Source organism: Panthera uncia, chromosome A2, assembly GCF_023721935.1.
Source record: "Panthera uncia isolate 11264 chromosome A2, Puncia_PCG_1.0, whole genome shotgun sequence".
NCBI classification, from domain to species: Eukaryota; Metazoa; Chordata; class Mammalia; order Carnivora; family Felidae; genus Panthera; species Panthera uncia.
The window spans coordinates 140,359,176-140,376,406 of NC_064816.1; the positions used below are offsets into that span (position 1 = coordinate 140,359,176).

Below are 17,231 nucleotides of genomic sequence, written 5' to 3' on the forward strand. Positions count from 1 at the left end.
TAGAATAGAATAGAATAGAATAGAATAGAATAGAATAGAATAGAATAAAATAAATAAAATAAAATTTCCACTGATGTGGAAAAGTGAGTTGTGATCCATGAAACGCATTGAATTCTTTGACCAGAAAACAACATCTTTATATTACTATTACTTCTAGTTTGGTATCTATCCCCAAGCTTGGGAGCTAAGCCATTTTACCTCCATGGCCTTCCTCCTTGCCCCTTCCCTCTGGGAACTCTGTAAGCCTCCTTCTAAGGAGCAAATACTCGAATTCTTTGGGGGAGCTAAGAGCCTTCCTCTGTGCTTCCAGACTCAGGATCACAGGAGCAGGGTTACAGCTACCCCATCCTCACTTCCTCACTCTTCTCCCTCCTCTCCCCCAGGCTTCTCCATGCATAATGAGGAGCCTTTTGCCCTTCTGCTTTTCTCCATGGTTACCAAGTTCTGCAGCGGCCTGGCTCCCCACTTCCCCATAAAGAAGGTCCTGCTTTTGCTCTGGAAGGTAGTCATGGTGAGTGACTGATTCCCCTGCCCCCACTCCCATCTCATCAAACCAGCAGTGCCCTCTGCCACTACCTCAGTTTCTTCTAGTCCGATCCCAGGAGGCTGGAGCTAGGCAGAATAAGGCAGCTGTTAGCCAATGGAGAGGAATCAGATGCTCTGTGTCAGAGCAGGTTACCTATTTCTGTTGGACTGACAGGAGATGTCACTCTATGAATTGGGGTGTCATTGTACCTTCCCATGATAGAGCTGACATTTCATGCAAAGAACACTGGTTGAGAGTTGGGAGATCTAGCCTCTGCTGATACTGAGGAACCTCGGGCAACTGTCTGTGCCTCTATTTTTCTAGCTATAAAATGTGGGACTTAGTGCCTGCCCTCCATCCAGATAAACAGAGGATTTGTTTTTAAAAAATGAAGTCCTTATAAATGTATGGTACAGCTTTGTTGCTAATTATTAAATCTGATCCTTCATCTCTGGCACCCACTCCACAGGACTGGTTGAACAACATACCCTCCAGGGCAAGCTCCATAGGGGGGAACTACCTTTTGACTGCAGAAAAAATTGAGTGACTCTGGGGCTTTATAGCATCTGGATGTGCTCCTTTAAAAAAGGGAACATAGTTCCCTGCTCCCCCCCCCCCCCCCCTTTTTTTTCAGTAGAAGGCCCTAGGAGTCCTTTTCCTAATTTCTGGTGATGTTTCCAGCCCTGAGTCAGTGTCAGTAAATAAATAATGCTTCATCCTGACCCCTGAGCTCCTAAGACTGGGGATGGTAACTCCATTTGCCCCTTACTGTTTTATTACTTCCTAATTCAGAAGGGGTCTAAGGGGACTGGAGATTGTGGTTCTTCCCTGACTTTTCTCCTGCTGAGTTCCCTCTGTTCCTTTCCTCTGGCCCTTTCCTGTTTATACCTTAGTTTACCCTCGGTGGATTTGAGCATCTACAGGTTCTCAAAGTACAGAAGCGGGCAGAACTGGGGCTGCCTCCACTGGCTGAAGATAGCATCCAGGTGGTGAAGAGCATGCGTGCCGCCTCCCCGCCCTCTTATACCCTCGACCTGGGGGAGTCTCAACTGGCACCACCACCCTCTAAGCTGCGAGGCCGTCGTGGTTCTCGAAGGGTATGAACTAAAGCAGACAGTGGTGCTGTGATACTAGTTGTCTAGAAATTAAGATTTTGAGCTACTCTGGATGTGGAAGGAATGGGCAGTAAATGACCCAGCTTATCCTGCCTCTGGTTGGCCCTGTGACTAACCTGAAGCTAACATTGAGTCTAACCTTGGAGACTAACCTTGGAGTCTGTACTTTAGCCTCTGTCTCCCAGCTGCAGCAGGTTCCTGGGCTATCATGATGTGACATTATGGTATCACATCATAGATCCATGTCTTGGTACAGAGTCATTGGCCTAGACCTAGTGTACCTGGAGTTCCCTAGCATTCTGGACAACAATTAGGGTATAATCCTGGAGTAGGGACCCAGATCACCTGAACAGAGCTCCCAGCAAATCCATGTGCCCAGGGTGAGGCACTTTATCATTTTCTTGACAGCAAGAAGGTTTACTCTGAGCCAGCCATGCTCTTGTCTGGCCCTGGAACTAGACGCTTACATTTAGGAGGTGATTGATTAGTGTTCTAGCTATAATCTGCATCCCTGGAAAGGTCAGAATGACAAGTTGCACTGACACTTGACCATGTACCCATGAACTCACCTCCCTGAAATACCTGAGCTCACCAATAATAGGTGACAGGACCAGACAATCATGTTCAGTAGTCTAGTCTACATAATCTATAATGTGATTTTTTTTAGGCTTTTTTTGTTTTATAAAGTAATGCTTACTCATTGTACAAAATTTGGAACAAATATAAAATGTGAAGAAGGGAGGAAAAAAGAAAATCACCCACAAGCTTAACAAACCAAAGGCAGTCACTGTTAACTTTTTGGCCTATTTCTGTCCAACCTTTTTTTCTTTCTGCAACAAGATTTAAAATTCCAAACTTGCTTCCCTCTGCCTAGCAGCAAGCCTCTGTCCTCCTCTTCCTCAGTCAGCCAGCTGGTGTATACTCACAGAAGGCAAACTAATTGAATGTTCACCTAAGCAGAGCATAATTAGAAAGGAAAGTGCTGGGGGGGGGGGGGGCGGAGAAAAAAAGCATCCATGCTTTCTGAAAGCTAAGTAACTGACTTTGGGATTATCTGTGCTTTGTTCCCCAGCTTGGTTGCCTGAGAGGTACTTATCCTGGAATAGGGCCTGGTGGGGATACTAGGGTTGAGGTAGGGAAGGGGATATTCTCAGAAGAGCTGGGTTGTTACTCCACGTATCCTGAAGTCTAGCAGCCTGTGGGTAGAGGGTGACTTCAGACAAGGATGCTCAGAGTGAGGTCTCTGTATACCTTCTCTCTATCCTCCCAACCCCCGCCCAGCAACTCCTCACTAAGCAAGATAGCCTGGACATCTACAATGAAAGAGATCTCTTTAAGACTGAGGAACCAGCCACAGAGGAGGAAGAGGAGTCTGCTGGTGATGGAGAACGAACCTTAGATGGAGAGTTAGACCTGCTAGAGCAAGACCCCCTGGTGCCACCTCCACCTTCACAGGCACCCCTTTCTGCTGAGCGGGTGGCCTTTCCCAAGGGCCTACCTTGGGCCCCAAAGGTCAGGTAGGTTTGATACCTCCAGGACCCTGAGTTTGGGGATTAGAATCACTGAAGGCCCAGAGTGCAGTAGTCTAGCATTCAAGTCTCAAGCCTGGCTAGAAGTCAGAACTCCCAGGTTTGAAGTTTTCTCTGTTAGCGGCCATCTTCCCCCACTGCTCTAGTCATCCTATTGATGGGTTAGTAGCCCAGAAAGGGTCTGTCTCTCAAGGTTTGTTTTTGTTTTTTTTTTCCTTTTCTGGGGTTTGCCTCTCCACTGTCCTCTCAGACAGAAGGACATTGAGCACTTCTTGGAGATGAGCAGGAACAAATTCATCGGATTCACTCTGGGGCAGTAAGTGACTAGATGATCAGAACTGGCTATAGAGTGGTTTTTAGGGGGCCAGAGGAATGGGTGGCTGGAATGAGAGATGTTGCCCTGTAGTCATAGTGTAACCTAGAGCTACTGGGTCATGGGCATCTCCTACGACTACTTTGGGCTTGTGCCATGGAATTTTTTTCCTTCTAGTTTCTTAGAAGAACTCTTATGTTCTTAGCCAGGTGTAGGACTTAACAAGTCATTGCCTCTTGGGCTTCAATGTCCTCATGAGAGTGTTGGATTAGATGATCCCTAGGAAACCTTCCTGTTTTAATGAGCCAGAATTCTCTGAACAAGCAACATGGTCAGAACAGACCCAGTCTTTCCCCATTTCTCCTCCCTCATGAATTCCTCACACTGGCTGGCCCCTATAAAACTGAGAAAGTATTATTACAAGTGTTTCGCTGTAGTTGGGCTACATTCCCTTTTAGGGAACCTACTGCTCTCTGACAAAGTAAATCCCCAAAAAACTATATAAAAATCCAAATTTTCACAAGCACTTCTGTGTGGCATTGTTCTTTTTGTGTCTTATAGCAATAATGGGGGTACTGGAAGCTTATAGAGAAAGATCCAGAATACAGCATGTTGAAAGTGGCATGGTCCATGTAACTCTAGGGAATATCGGTAGTTCTGTATACTTTTGATGCTTATCATCTGGTATATCTCTCATTTCACAGGGACACAGACACCTTGGTTGGATTACCCAGGCCCATCCATGAGAGTGTGAAGACTTTAAAGCAGGTGACCAGAGTGGGCTCTCAGTCTCCAGGGATAGGGAGCCATCAAAACAAGTTGGATTACCCGAGTCCTGAGTATTGGCTCTTCTTCCAGACACATTCTGAACCAATTATTCTATATTTCCCCTGCAGGCATTTTGGCCAAAGAGGAAGAAATTAGGCCTCTCCCTACTTAAGCATTTTCCTACATTCAGATAGGGGGAAAGTTATCCTTCCTTCCTCTCATGGCTTTTTCCTCCTCCCACCCCTTGCTTCCTTTCCTCTCACTTCTTTGTCCCTATAGGGCCACTAACGTCCAAAGGCCCAGGATTAGTAGCGGTCTGCTCTGCATCCAAAGTGTATGCGAGCACAAAGAGTAAGAATAGTCGTCTCTTGCCTAGACCTTAAATTCTCCCTTACCCCATCATCATCACTCCATACACATGCACACACATATGCTCACATGCAGCGAAATTCACCAGGCAGTGGTCCAGGGGCATGGGCCTATTCTTTACTTCCCCTTGCCCTTGGTTGAAGGTAAATACTTAGGGATTTGCTGCTCTTCAACAAATACGGAAACAGAATAAACAGAAACACTGTATATGAAGCACTTGGCTCAATTATTAAGGGTACAAAGGTGAATAAGACTCCTGCCTTCAAAGAGTTCGTGTCCTATTTGGGGTAACAACCCATATACAGGACATTTCCTTATTGAGGAAGTTAAGCAAGAGGCTGGTACATATGTGATCAAAGCCCTCAGTATCTTTCTTCTTTTTTTTTTTTAAGTAATCTCTACACCCAGCATCTCAACAACCCCAAGATCTAGAGTTGCACGCTGTTCAGACTGAGCCAGCCAGGTGTCCCCCACCCTTTGTTTGTTTACTTATTTATTTATCTATCTTATTTTTTTAGTGGCCTCAGCCTCTTAATTGATGTCTTTTCTTCCCAGCACAAGTACATCTCCATTGCAGATATTCAGATCAAGAATGAGGAGGACCTGGAGAAGTGCCCCATGTCTTTGGTGAGTCAAGGGGGTCCTACACAGGAGGAGGAGGACAAGAGGAAATCTGTCTGCAGTGCTGTCACAGAACGTGTGTGCATACTGTTGGGCTCTTACTGTGTGTACCATGCAAGGCAAGGTCCCTACTTTTTTGTGTGTATGTTTTAGGTCCCTACTTTCATGATACATTCGAGTTAGAGAAAAAAGAAAATAAGTAATTAAGGAAACAAGAAGACTATCAGAGAATGGAAGATAATGAAGAAAATTTAAATAGGATGACATGGTAGAGGCATCTGTCATGCAGTAGACTACTTTCAATTAGGCAGTCAGGATAGGTGGACCTCTGAGAAGGCGACAGCTAAGCTAAAATGTGAGGTACAAGAAGGAGTTGGCCATAGGAACATCAGGGGAAAGAGAATTCTAAGCAGAGGATACAGCCTTAACAAAGTGAGAGCAAGCTCGGAGTATTAGGGGTAGCGAACGAAGGCCTGTGGCAAGAGCACAGGCGTGAGGGGTGAGGTTGTGTGTGACAAAGTCAGGGAGTGGCCTGGAGCTACTTTACACAGGACTCCTAAGCAAAGATAGGGAGTGTGAAGTTGTTTCACAGTACAGAAGTAAGCCCTTGGAGATTTTAAGCAGGGGAGTGGCATGATCTAATTTATCTTTTCAAAACAATTGGCTCCTGTGTATAGACTTTACCAGAAAAGAGTGGAAGCAGGGTGATCAGTTAGAGGGCTCTTAAAATAGTCAAGGTGAGAAATGATGGTGATATGGAGTGGGGTAGTAATTACAGAAATAGGGAAAAGTGGAACAAATTTGGGTTTTATTTTGGAGGTGTAGCTGACAAGACTTGCTGGTCAGTTGGATGTGATTAGAAAGGCACGGAGGAATCAAGAATAAGAATCATTTGCCAACATGGGGAGTTCTGTTTCATCAAGAGTTCTATTTTGGTCATACTCAGTTTTAGATATCCATTAGGCAGCCATGCACATGAGCAGTCATGCAAATTGAATGTATAAATCTAGAGTTCTAAGAGAGAGGACTGGCTTAGAGAGATAAATTTGGGAGTTGTTTAGATATCCATTAGGCAGCCATTCACATGAGCAGTCATGCAAATTGAATGTATAAATCTAGAGTTCTAAGAGAGAGGACTGGCTTAGAGAGATAAATTTGGGAGTTGTTGACTTACTGGACAGTGTTAAAACCATAGAATTGGCTGAGATAACCCAAGGAGGGAATGGAAATAGAGGAAGGAACCCAGGACAAAGCCCTGGGCACACCAGTATGTTGAGGGTAGGATGAGTCAGGAAAGGAGCCAGAAAAGAACAGTAAGAGAAACACTCAGTGATGTGGGAGAGAATGTGGGAGATTGTGATACTATAAAAACTAAGAAAATTTTTTTCTAGAAGGGAGTGATCAGCTGTGTCAAATGCTGCTGATAAATGGATAAGACTATAGGTGCCCATTGGATAGGACACCATGAAGATAACTGGTGACCTTGTTAAGAACAACCTCAAGTGAAAAGGTGGGGCTAGTAGCCTGGTTGGAGTATGTTAAAAAAGGAATGTAAAGAAAGGAGGTAGACAGTCAACACAGACAACATAGTTTTATTATAAAGAGGATAGAAATGGGATGGTAGCTGAAGGAGGATGTGGGGTCAAGGGAAGGTGTTTTATAGCCAGGAGATTCTAGAGTATGTTTATGTCCTAAAAGAGATGATCTTGCAGAGAGGAGACGATCGCAGAACTGATGTATTTGACAGAGCAAAAGGGTGAGAGATCCCCAGCACAAGTGGAGAGTTGGCCTTTAATAGAGCAGAGGCGGTTCATCCTTCATGTCGAGAAGGAAGGTAGAGAACCTGGTAGATCTGGTGTTGAGAAGATGAGGGGTGCCTGTCTGATTGCTTCTGTTTTCTCCATGAAGTATGAGGCCAGGTTAGCAACTATTGAGGGGTTGTGGGGTGAGGGGATTGGTTTGAGGACAAGGGAAAAGGGAAGGTATGACATAGATCTTTTGGAGAGCAGGAAGGCAACCTTAGAGGATTGCCTGAGTTTATTGAATGCCCATTTAAGCAGCAGCTGAGTTATTCAGGATGGCAAGGGCCAGGTTATCCCTCCCTGCCTCAGGGAGGACCTCAGGCAGTGCCTCAGGTGCCTCAAGGCAGTGAACCTCGCCCTGGAATAGAGGTACCTTGTGAGAGGAAGGACTGCATTGGCCAAAGAGGACAATGGCCTGAGTAACCCCTTGAGCACTGGAGGCCCCTGTCCTCCCGCTCTTATAAAAGGCTTAGATAGGGTCATCAAAGGACAAAGAGAGTTGTGCATAAGGGCCTTGTCATTAGGGAGGAAGGGATGTAGTAGGGGCTGTTGGAGAAGGAAAGAAAATAGCTTCTACCCAAAAGCTTCCCTGCTAATACTCCTTCCTGCCTCTCTGGGCCATGGGTTACCCAACTCCCTTATCAGCTTTCTCTACTGAGTTACCTACCTCTCACTTAAGAGCATTCTAGAGCTCTTGGATGGCCTCAGACTGACACCATAGGAAGTGCTTCTGTGTGGGGTATCTGTTCTAGTGTCCCAGGCATTCATGCACCCTGACTTAAGTTCCTGTGTGACCAGCAAAGCAGTGGTCTGAGCCAATTCCTAGGTAGGTGGTCTGATTCCTGATCTAACATGTGATGTGGAAAGAAGAATTCTGGATTGATTCCAGATAATGGGAAAACCAGAATCAGATTATCAGGGCTGGAAGAGCGCTCAGAGGACATCAGACCAGCCCAGTGATCCTAAAGAAGAGGAAACTAAGACCCAAAAAGGAAAAGTAGCTTACCCAAAGTGATACAATGAGTCATTAACACAGCTGGAATAAGAACCTAGATCTGACTCCCAGCTCAGTGCTCTTTTCATGCCACCCTTCACAACCAAGAAAACATAGCCTTTGGTCAACTGGAAAACGGCCTGGGCAAACTGTGTGTTTTCCTGCCATAGGGGGAAGAGGTGGTACCAGAGACACCATGTGAAATCCTCTACCAAGGCATGCTCTACAGCCTCCCCCAGTACATGGTAAGGAGATTGCTGGGCTGAGCTGCCCTTCTCTGCTGCAAGGAACAGACAGTTGAGAGCCATTTCAAGCTGAGCCATCCATCATTTGAGCTTATTTCCTGAGCATTCAACCCTGAGGCAAGGCATTGTCTAACACATGAGAATTCTGAGCTTTCCTCAGGGCTTCTCCAAGAGGAAGGAGGACTTGGCTTTACTCCCAAGTTCTTCTTTGGGAGGAGTGGAGAATAAGGTGGGATCCATGCAGGATGCATTGGGGGCCCTCCTTCTAAGTAAATATCCTCGACCCTTTGAAGTCTGCCATGGTCTGTCATGTCCTGGATAGCCTCAGGCTGAGTGGTGAGGATGTTGATGGTCAGGGTTAGAGGGAGGAAAGGGATAGAGGAGGTGAGATCATGCTTATACCTCTCACCTTATTTCTAGACATTGCCCCCTCACTCTCTTCCTTCCATCCTCTTCTTTAGAAAGAACAATCTTGAAACAGAATAGCCTATAAGCTCCCTTCTGGGTCCATAGCCTCATAGGCAGGCCTCTCAGGATTAGGCACCTGTTTGCCCTTCTGGAGGCTGAGAAGATTTGGTCATTGAGGAATGGACATAGAGGAAGCCTTACTTCTCATAGGGCTGTTGAGGTATGGAAAAATAGTCTGTTGAATGGAATGGACAGAGATGGATCTCCTCATTTTCTACTTCCTAGATTGCTCTGCTTAAGATTCTACTGGCTGCAGCCCCCACCTCCAAGGCTAAGACAGACTCTATCAATATCCTGGCTGATGTCCTGCCTGAGGAGATGCCGTGAGTGCTTCAACTGGGTTGGCTGCTGAATGCTAGCTGTGTCTACAGTGTCTCTCTAGTCCCCGCCCCACCTTGATAACCCTTATAGGGATTGTCTCCAAAGATGTCTCCCCTCCCTTACCAGTAACCACTTTCCACTGGTGCTCTCTGCTAGGTTCTTTTTAGCTCAGAATTGAGGGTCTGCAGGGCAACATCAGTGCCAGACACTGACTGCACAGGTGTATGGGTCGACAAGGGCTGAACTTTGTCAAGGGCTGAACTTGCCAAAGGAAAGAGAAAAACAAAGAGAGCAGAGGAGCTTTTCTCCAGACAGGCTGGTAAGGGGTAGCTCTGGAGGTTTCCTAGCATAGAAGTTCAGATCTGCCAAGTTCTGGTTCTCTTGTATATGTTGTCTCTGACCCAAATACCTGGGTCCTTGTAGGCCTCTCTCTACAGCTACTCTCTGCACTGACTCCTCCTCTCCTCATTATAGCATCACTGTTCTTCAGAGCATGAAGTTGGGAATCGATGTGAACAGGCACAAGGAGATCATCGTAAAGAGTATCTCTGCTCTGCTCCTGCTACTCCTCAAACACTTCAAACTGAACCATATCTACCAGGTGAGCAGCTAGCAGTGCTCCTCCACAGGTCTCAGGTGTCCCTCAGGCCCTGCTTCCCAAAGAGAGGATGCAGGGACCTTTGTAGTCCAGTTGAACATCTTCCAGCCTTTTCTATGTCTTCCTCAGGGAATCTCTATACCTGTTGCATAGGCTTGCATGGGGCTGGGGCCGGGGTGGGGGGGGGGGGGTTGAAGTGGGATGTGAGATGCAGACATCTGTGTCCTTTGAATATTATCCAAGGGTTGTAGGTAAGAATTCTTCGCTTCTTGGGAATGTGCCCAGCCAGCTCTGAAGCAGTAGAAGACAGGATTCAACCATTCCATTAAAAAAAAAAAAAAAAAAAGGAAAAAGTATGTTGAGCATACCTTTCTATATGTGAAGCACTTTTCTAACGTTTGAGATAGAATTCTGAATAATGCACAGTTTTGGCTCTTAAGGGCTTTGAAGTCTTGTACAAGGTATGGATATATAAATAGCTAATTATGGAATGGTAAGTGCAGGATACAGGTAAGTATTAGCTGGTAATCCAACCGAGATGGGGAAGAGGTGACTTCTAACCTGAGTCCTAAAGAAACAGATGTTAGCCAAGATATGGGAGTTGTCAGGGAGGGAAGATGGGAAGCCTTTCAAGCAGAAATGTTAATTTGTGAAAGTCCAGAGGAGAGAGAGCGAGAGCAAAGTACCTTTGGAAATTGATTAAATGTTGCTGGAGTTCTGCCCGGGGTGGGGGGAGATGGGGAGGGCTGGTGATACATGAAGCTAGAGACGATGGCAGGGAGCAGATCACACAGTTGATAGCACACGGTTATTGAGTACTTCTAATGTGCCCGGCACTCTATTAAGTTCCTATGGGTTCTCATTTAATTCTCTTAACCCTGTGAGGTAGGTCTTATTTTATCACTGTTTTATAGATAAAGAAACCGAGATTTCCTAAGAAACCTTTCCTAAGAAAGGTTAAGAAGCCTTTTCCCCATGAAGGCATTGTTTGCCATGCTAAGGAGTTTGGGCTTGATACTGTGGGCTTTGCCAAGATATGGGGGAACCTGGGAGTAGAGAATGGATGGTCTCTGTGATGAGAACATGGGGAGGAGAGGGAGACTTCTCATGACCGCTCAGTGTCTCTGCTCCATTGTCCTCCTAAGAAGTCAGAACCAAGCTTGTTGCTAGAACAGCAGGTTCTCGGAGTACACAGAGGCTCCTGCAGGCTCTGTGTCCTTGAGGTTTGACTATATAATCAGGGTATTTCTCCACATTAGTACATCCAGAGACATCTTTGGGTGTGTTACGGGTGTCCTGGGTGCTCACACTTCTTCTGCCAATGTTTGCTGAGCAACAGCAGGGCTGGGAGGAGAAGGGGTGGGTGGGAGATGGTGTTCCTAGTAGAAAGAACAGAGAACTGTGGATATGTTTTTCTGTCTGCTTCTCTTGGTGGGCAGTATGTGGATCAACAGCCAGACAGGTGGGTGGCTTGATGGGCCTTGCCAGTGTGTGTCAGTGTCAGTGAATCCCAACAAGTCTACAGATACGTCTCTAACTGAAAAACATTTTCCATAACTTCATAGTGGGTATGTATTGGCTGCTCCATCTGGAGCTTTGGAAAATACCCTGGGTCAGCTGCCAGGGAGAAAATATTTGAGCAGAAGAAAGAAATGGGCAGCCCAAGCTGACTCCCCACCTCTAACCACACGCCCAGGGGCAGAGGGCAGCTTGGTTTGTTTCCATGGCTACTTCTTGGTGACCAGGAAAAGCTGAGGGATTTAAAACACCACAATTTTATGCTTTTTCAGCACAGTTTCTGTACTGTCCCAGTAGTCTGGGTTCTGGATCTGGAGCACACTGTATCTGATGCTCCTCAGTGTATCACAGGCAAAACCTAGGTGATGCACTCCATGACACTGCCCACTAGGTTTTCCCAGACACAAACCCCATCCAAATTCAAGCGAGCAAAATGGAACCCCTATGTTTGGGTGTTTAGCCATCAAAGAGATCTTGGACTTATTCTCAGTGCAGGGCTTTTATTGATCCATTCGTTAATATACTGATATTGTAAGTACAGGGATAATACAGTGAACCACATAGACTCATGCTGGAGCCCACATTCCAGTGGTTCACTTGGTTACTGTGTGCCATATCCATCCTGACTGAGTGATGCCAGCAGTTGCTGGGAGTAAGCTACACCTGTTTCTGCTATATCAATCACTGTGGAAACACTATGAGCCAGAGGTTTGGTATGGAAGACAACTCCCTCAGGGAGCCTTCCTTTCTTGTTGAGCTTAGGAACAAATTTCACAGCGATTCCTTCTATTTACCTGGAGTGGGATTTTCTTTCTGGCTTGGTTGTGTTTTGTGCTTTTGGTCAGCTTCTTGCAACAACGTACACACACTGAAGATTGTCCTCCATGTAGGATGAGCTGGCTGATGATGCTTCTCCCATTTCTCAGGATGGCTGATAACATAAGTGGACACTGGATATTCTTAGGAAGGGATATTAGAGTTGTACTTGCCTATCTTTTTCATACACGCTTTCTATTCTCCCCCAAATAAGCAACCTTTCTGTTTGGATCTTTTAATTCAGTTTGAATATGTATCACAACATTTGGTATTTGCCAACTGCATTCCTTTGATCCTGAAGTTCTTCAATCAAAATATCTTGTCCTACATCACTGCCAAAAACAGGTATGGACTCTGGACAGATTTATTTCAAAGGTCTTTTTTGGAATGGATTGAGAAATATACATCTCTGAGCCTTTCAGTTCTCCTTGTGTCCCTAGTCCCTTCAATGTTAGAGCTGTCACTCTTAAATTTAATTTCCTTAAAGTGTAAGTTGATGATGGGGTGTGTGGTTTGGCCTCTTCACAGAGGTATTTGTATTTTAACAGTTTTGAAAACTGAAAAATGTCATGATTCAAATAAATAAAACTGTAACACTGAAATTTTAGCCCTATGGCAGAAGGATCCAGAAGATATTTTTTTGTGAAACAGCCTTCTTATTTGGCCAGCCCTGATTTTAGTATAAATCATAAGTTGGATCAATTATGCTTCTTTGTAAATTGTAGTCTTATACTGAATTTGTAACTGAAGGTAAATAATAGATCCTTACTTATCAGTTTGTAATAAGACAAATATAGGGTATTTTATTTAATCTCCTCGGCGCTAAGAGGTATTACAAATTTTATTCCCATTTCACCAAGTAGGAAACAAATTCAGAGAGCTTAATTGACTTGCTCAAGATTAACATGCTAGTGAGACCACGTAAGTAAGCAGTAGAGGCAGGATCAAAACACAAAATTGTTTTCTGGTCACAATCGCTATGAATACAAATTGCTTTCCACTCCTCCAGCCAAATGGGGACTTGGGGGTTACAGAGTAAATCCTTGTTCTTTAGTTTGCTACTTCCACAAGAACTGGAAGCATGCTAATTAAAGTTTACCAGAAATCCTTTTACCAGAGGCAGAGCTCCTAAAGTAGAAGTAAGAAGGCTGATGTGATTACTTGGGTTGACTGGAAAGCACCAGGAGATGGTGCCTCACCAGTCTTGTCAGTACTGCCTGAAAATCCACCATAGAGAGGCAGCCTACTTATATACGTAGTTTAAAATAAAACATACACATGGAACCCAGAGTCATGAGACCTGCCATTTGCTAGCTATGTAATCTAAGTAAGGACATTTTTTTTTTTTGAGCCACAGTATTTTCATCTTATGATGAAAATAATATGTCCTCTGACTATATCATAGAGATTTTATATAAGCATTAATTAAGAGAAACATACAAGAGTCCTGTTCCACATTTCCGGGGTTGGAGATCCATCCTTGGATCAATCAAGTATGGCTGGGGTTCAGGAACTAAATACCTACCCTGCACCATGGGCATAGACGGGAGGGGCAGACAATCTGATAGGTGTCTATTGGGTTCCATTTGGAATTGGAAGAGTGGTAGTGCCAGCCTACATCATTTACTAAGATTGGCTTGGATAAGATGGTCCTCTTTTGCATCACCTGTAAGCTTTACTGTTGCATGATCCCTGAAAACTTGGAGCACTCCTACATCCTTATTGCATAGTTTTATCATGGCTTTTATAATCCAGATAGATATTCCAGAAACTTGTAACTTTATTTTTGGCCCCCTTAGGCTAGAATTCCGTTCACTGAGACTGCAACACATCCATCTTTGATTTCCCACCCCCATTTCCTGGTTGCCAGCACCTACATAACCATGGGGCTTTGTCTGTGGGAGGTGGGTAGATAAGTGGATTCGCCAGCCAAGAAAGTTTATCCTAATGGAGCAGTACAGAACTGGCAACCCTGGGAGAATCCAGTAGAGTGAATTGAAATGATGAGCAACGTTATAGGTTGTTCCACTGCCCTCTCTTCTTCTATCTTGGTTCCCCTAGGTTATCGTTGTGAGTTTCTGGGACAAAGGTAAATATTTCTAGGTAAACAGATTGTTTACCAAAGAGTTTTGGTTTGTTTGTTTTGTTTGTTTTTTCAACATCTATTTATTTTGAGAGAAAGAGACACAGCAGGAAAGGGGCAGAGAGAGAGGGAGACACAGAATCCTAAGGAGGCTCCAGGCTCTGAGCTGTCAGCACAGAGCCCGACGTGGGGCTTGAACTCACGGGCCGTGAGATCATGACCTGAGCCGAAGTCGGACACTTAACTGACTGAGCCACCCAGGCACCCCTGCTTGGATAGAGTTTTGACTTTTGAAATGTAGGGTCAGGTCCAAGAAACCCCATACTCCTCTTTATAGCCCCTGCTTTGACAACATCCTTTATCCATTTCCAACTGCACTAGTTCAGATGGATTGGTTATAAACCTTACGGAATGTCAGAACCAGAGGAAGCATTAGAGATGAGCTAAATTCTGCATTGTACCAACAAAGAAAGGAGAAAAGGAAAGCAAGAACTGTAATTTTGAGTAATTCTGTCTCTGTCGTCATGCAGTGCCTCATTTCCCCTGCCTACTCATGCCTGCTTCTCTGGGCTCACTGCTGAGCCTCCAGCTCCCTTGCAGTCCCCCACTGTGGGTTTCGGGGACAGATACCATTGCCATTCTTGAACTACTAGATCGGCCCTGCTGTAGGAAACTGCCTCTGTCTTAAGCTTCCTTCAGGAGTGGCTTCTGTGATTATTTCCCAGAGCTTCTGGCTTCCAGAAACATTTGGTAAAGGACACAGGAGTGAGCTTCATTTCATCCTCACATCCACAGATTGTTAGTAATTGGGCAGCAAGTTTGAAGGTTGGGCAGCATCTCTGGGAACGCAGTTCACACATACACACAAGCATACACTTAAATGCAAAAACACAAATGCACACAATTGTCCATGCATTTTAAAGAAGGGAGGAGAAAGGTGGCTATCCTACAGGCTCTCTTGCTGGTCTCTTTTGCATCTCCCAGATGAGGGGCCAGCCTGAAGGAACTCTGTTTGTTCCTCTCATGACTGAGGAAAGGAGACTGGAGCTGGAGTTTCCTGGCACCACAACCCTCAGTTTCAGCTGAGGTCACTAAGCGCTTTGGGAAATAGATGGGGCCTGCTGGAGAGAAATAACTCCTGCCATTTCAGATACTGCCATGTTTTGCCATCGCTATTTCCCTAAAGCCTGTCCCTTTCTCTGTGTCCTGCAGCATCTCAGTCCTGGATTACCCTTGCTGTACCATCCAGGATTTGCCGGAGCTTACTACAGAGAGTCTGGTAAGCAGAGGGGAATTTGGTAGCTTTTGAAATTGCCAGGCTGGTATTTACTCTTCCATTTCTTCTTCAGCCTCCTCATGCCCCTGGTTTGAGAGTCTCAGATCAATAAAGGCATATTGGCAAGAGCACAGAGGCAGTGGGGGCTTAGAGCTGCTGACCCAGTTGAGCAAAATTGGGAAAAGCTGCGCATCATAATTTGCAGAGAAGAGAAAAGGGTCAGTGACAAACACTAAGGAGGAGAGGGAATTTAGAAAGATAATGGGACTGAAATTGAATGTGAACATCTGTGCTAAATGACAGGACAATCTCTACTGGTCTATTCCAAACAATGATCTGTCTCCTTTCTGCTGTGTCACAGGCTATTCACTTTTCATTTTCACATAGATTGTAAAAAGTAGAAGTGTACCTTGCTTAGGTCCCTCTAAGCCAAAAGTTGGTAATAGCCACAGAAGATTGACCCAGAAATTTCTTCATCCTGGAAACAACTTTAAGCAAATCAGAAAGTTCTTCAGCATTATTTTGAATTTCATGAAATGGACTAATCAACAGCATATTGAAGATCAATTGTCTGCCATGTAGATATACCCCCTAAGATATACTGAGTTCACACCCTCACCCTGTTGCATTTACTTGGTTATCTATATTTGTTTCTCCATTTAACTGAAAACTCCTTGAAGGAAGAGTTTCCTTCAAGGAAGGAATGAAGAGCATCATCTTCATTTTTATATCCCCAGAGCGTAGCACTATGGTACATGGAAGGAGCTCAAATGCTGAATGACTGGATGATAGCACCCACGTGTCCCCCAACTTTAATACCTGCAAAACATGGTATCCGAAAAGTACATTATACACAAATAGAATAATACCTTCGTGGTACAGGTTTTATAGAACCACAGGATTCTTCGCTGGAGGGGAACTGAGAGCCATTTAGCCCAACCCCCTGTTTCAAAGATGAAAAACCAGAAGGCTCAGTGGATGAAGTGACTTATCATAGTCCACTCCTCATAGATGACAGATCCTGAATTAGAAAATGACCCGTGTCCTAAGATATTAAATCTAGCACCCTTTTTAGCATCAGGGCAGAGATTTCCTGTCTTACTTAGATGTGGTCTCAGCAGCCAAGGAAGCTCGGAGCTTCTTATGCCTATAAAGAGAGGTAATAAGTTGTCTAATAACCCTGTTTATGCACATGATGTTATTCAGTCTATAAAATACTGTAAGGGGTGCCTAGATGGCTCAGTCAGTTGAGCATCCGACTCTTGATTTCAGCTCAGGTCATGATCTCACAGTTCGTGAGTTCAAGCCCTGTGTCAGGCTCTGCACTGACAGTGCGGAGCCTGCTTGGGATTCTCTCCTCTCTCTTCCTCTCCTCCGCTCACGTGTGCACTCCGCGTGCTGTCTCTCTCAAAATAAAGAAATAAACTTTAAAATAACTGTATAAGCTTGATATTACTGTTTTATAGATGGAGAATTTAACTGCCAAAAGCTTACAGTTGAAAGTAGCAGAGCCAGGGTGGAGACTTACATCCCTACCATTCAGAGTTGGAATGAGGAAAGCACTTTCCCACAGAAAACAGTGGTATACAGCATTAAAGGGCTACTGTTAGTAGGGCATTTCAAAACATAAAGTCAGCTTTTAATGGCTGAAATCTATTTCTTAGTGCAATATGTTCTTTTTTCTCAATCCCACATATAGAAAATTGATGGAAATTCTACCTTCAGATATCTTTTGATGGATCTTTGAGGATATGAGCATAAAATTATTGAAATAATTATCATGCCTCTGAGAAGATTTTATTGTTATCCATGAGCAGGTGAAAGCACGTATCTATTCTAAATAAAACAGTTCATGCTAGGTAGTCCTCT

The 17,231-nt window shown here is 44.6% G+C and overlaps 1 protein-coding gene across 3 annotated transcripts in view; it reads left to right on the plus strand.

Annotated features, from left to right (window-relative positions):
* Positions 1–17,231, plus strand: part of STRIP2 (striatin interacting protein 2) — a 46,688-nt gene that overhangs the window by 15,337 nt on the left and 14,120 nt on the right. The window contains exons 8-18 of one of the 3 annotated variants that reach the window (XM_049641829.1): positions 384–511; positions 1,420–1,623; positions 2,923–3,158; positions 3,421–3,486; positions 4,188–4,251; positions 5,176–5,247; positions 8,208–8,282; positions 8,976–9,073; positions 9,546–9,672; positions 12,248–12,348; positions 15,299–15,365. In XM_049641829.1, coding sequence (XP_049497786.1) covers positions 384–511; positions 1,420–1,623; positions 2,923–3,158; positions 3,421–3,486; positions 4,188–4,251; positions 5,176–5,247; positions 8,208–8,282; positions 8,976–9,073; positions 9,546–9,672; positions 12,248–12,348; positions 15,299–15,365 — 1,238 coding nt within the window. The remainder of the gene's footprint in view (positions 1–383; positions 512–1,419; positions 1,624–2,922; positions 3,159–3,420; positions 3,487–4,187; positions 4,252–5,175; positions 5,248–8,207; positions 8,283–8,975; positions 9,074–9,545; positions 9,673–12,247; positions 12,349–15,298; positions 15,366–17,231) is intronic. The other 2 variants (XM_049641830.1, XM_049641831.1) reach the window with 2 other exon arrangements.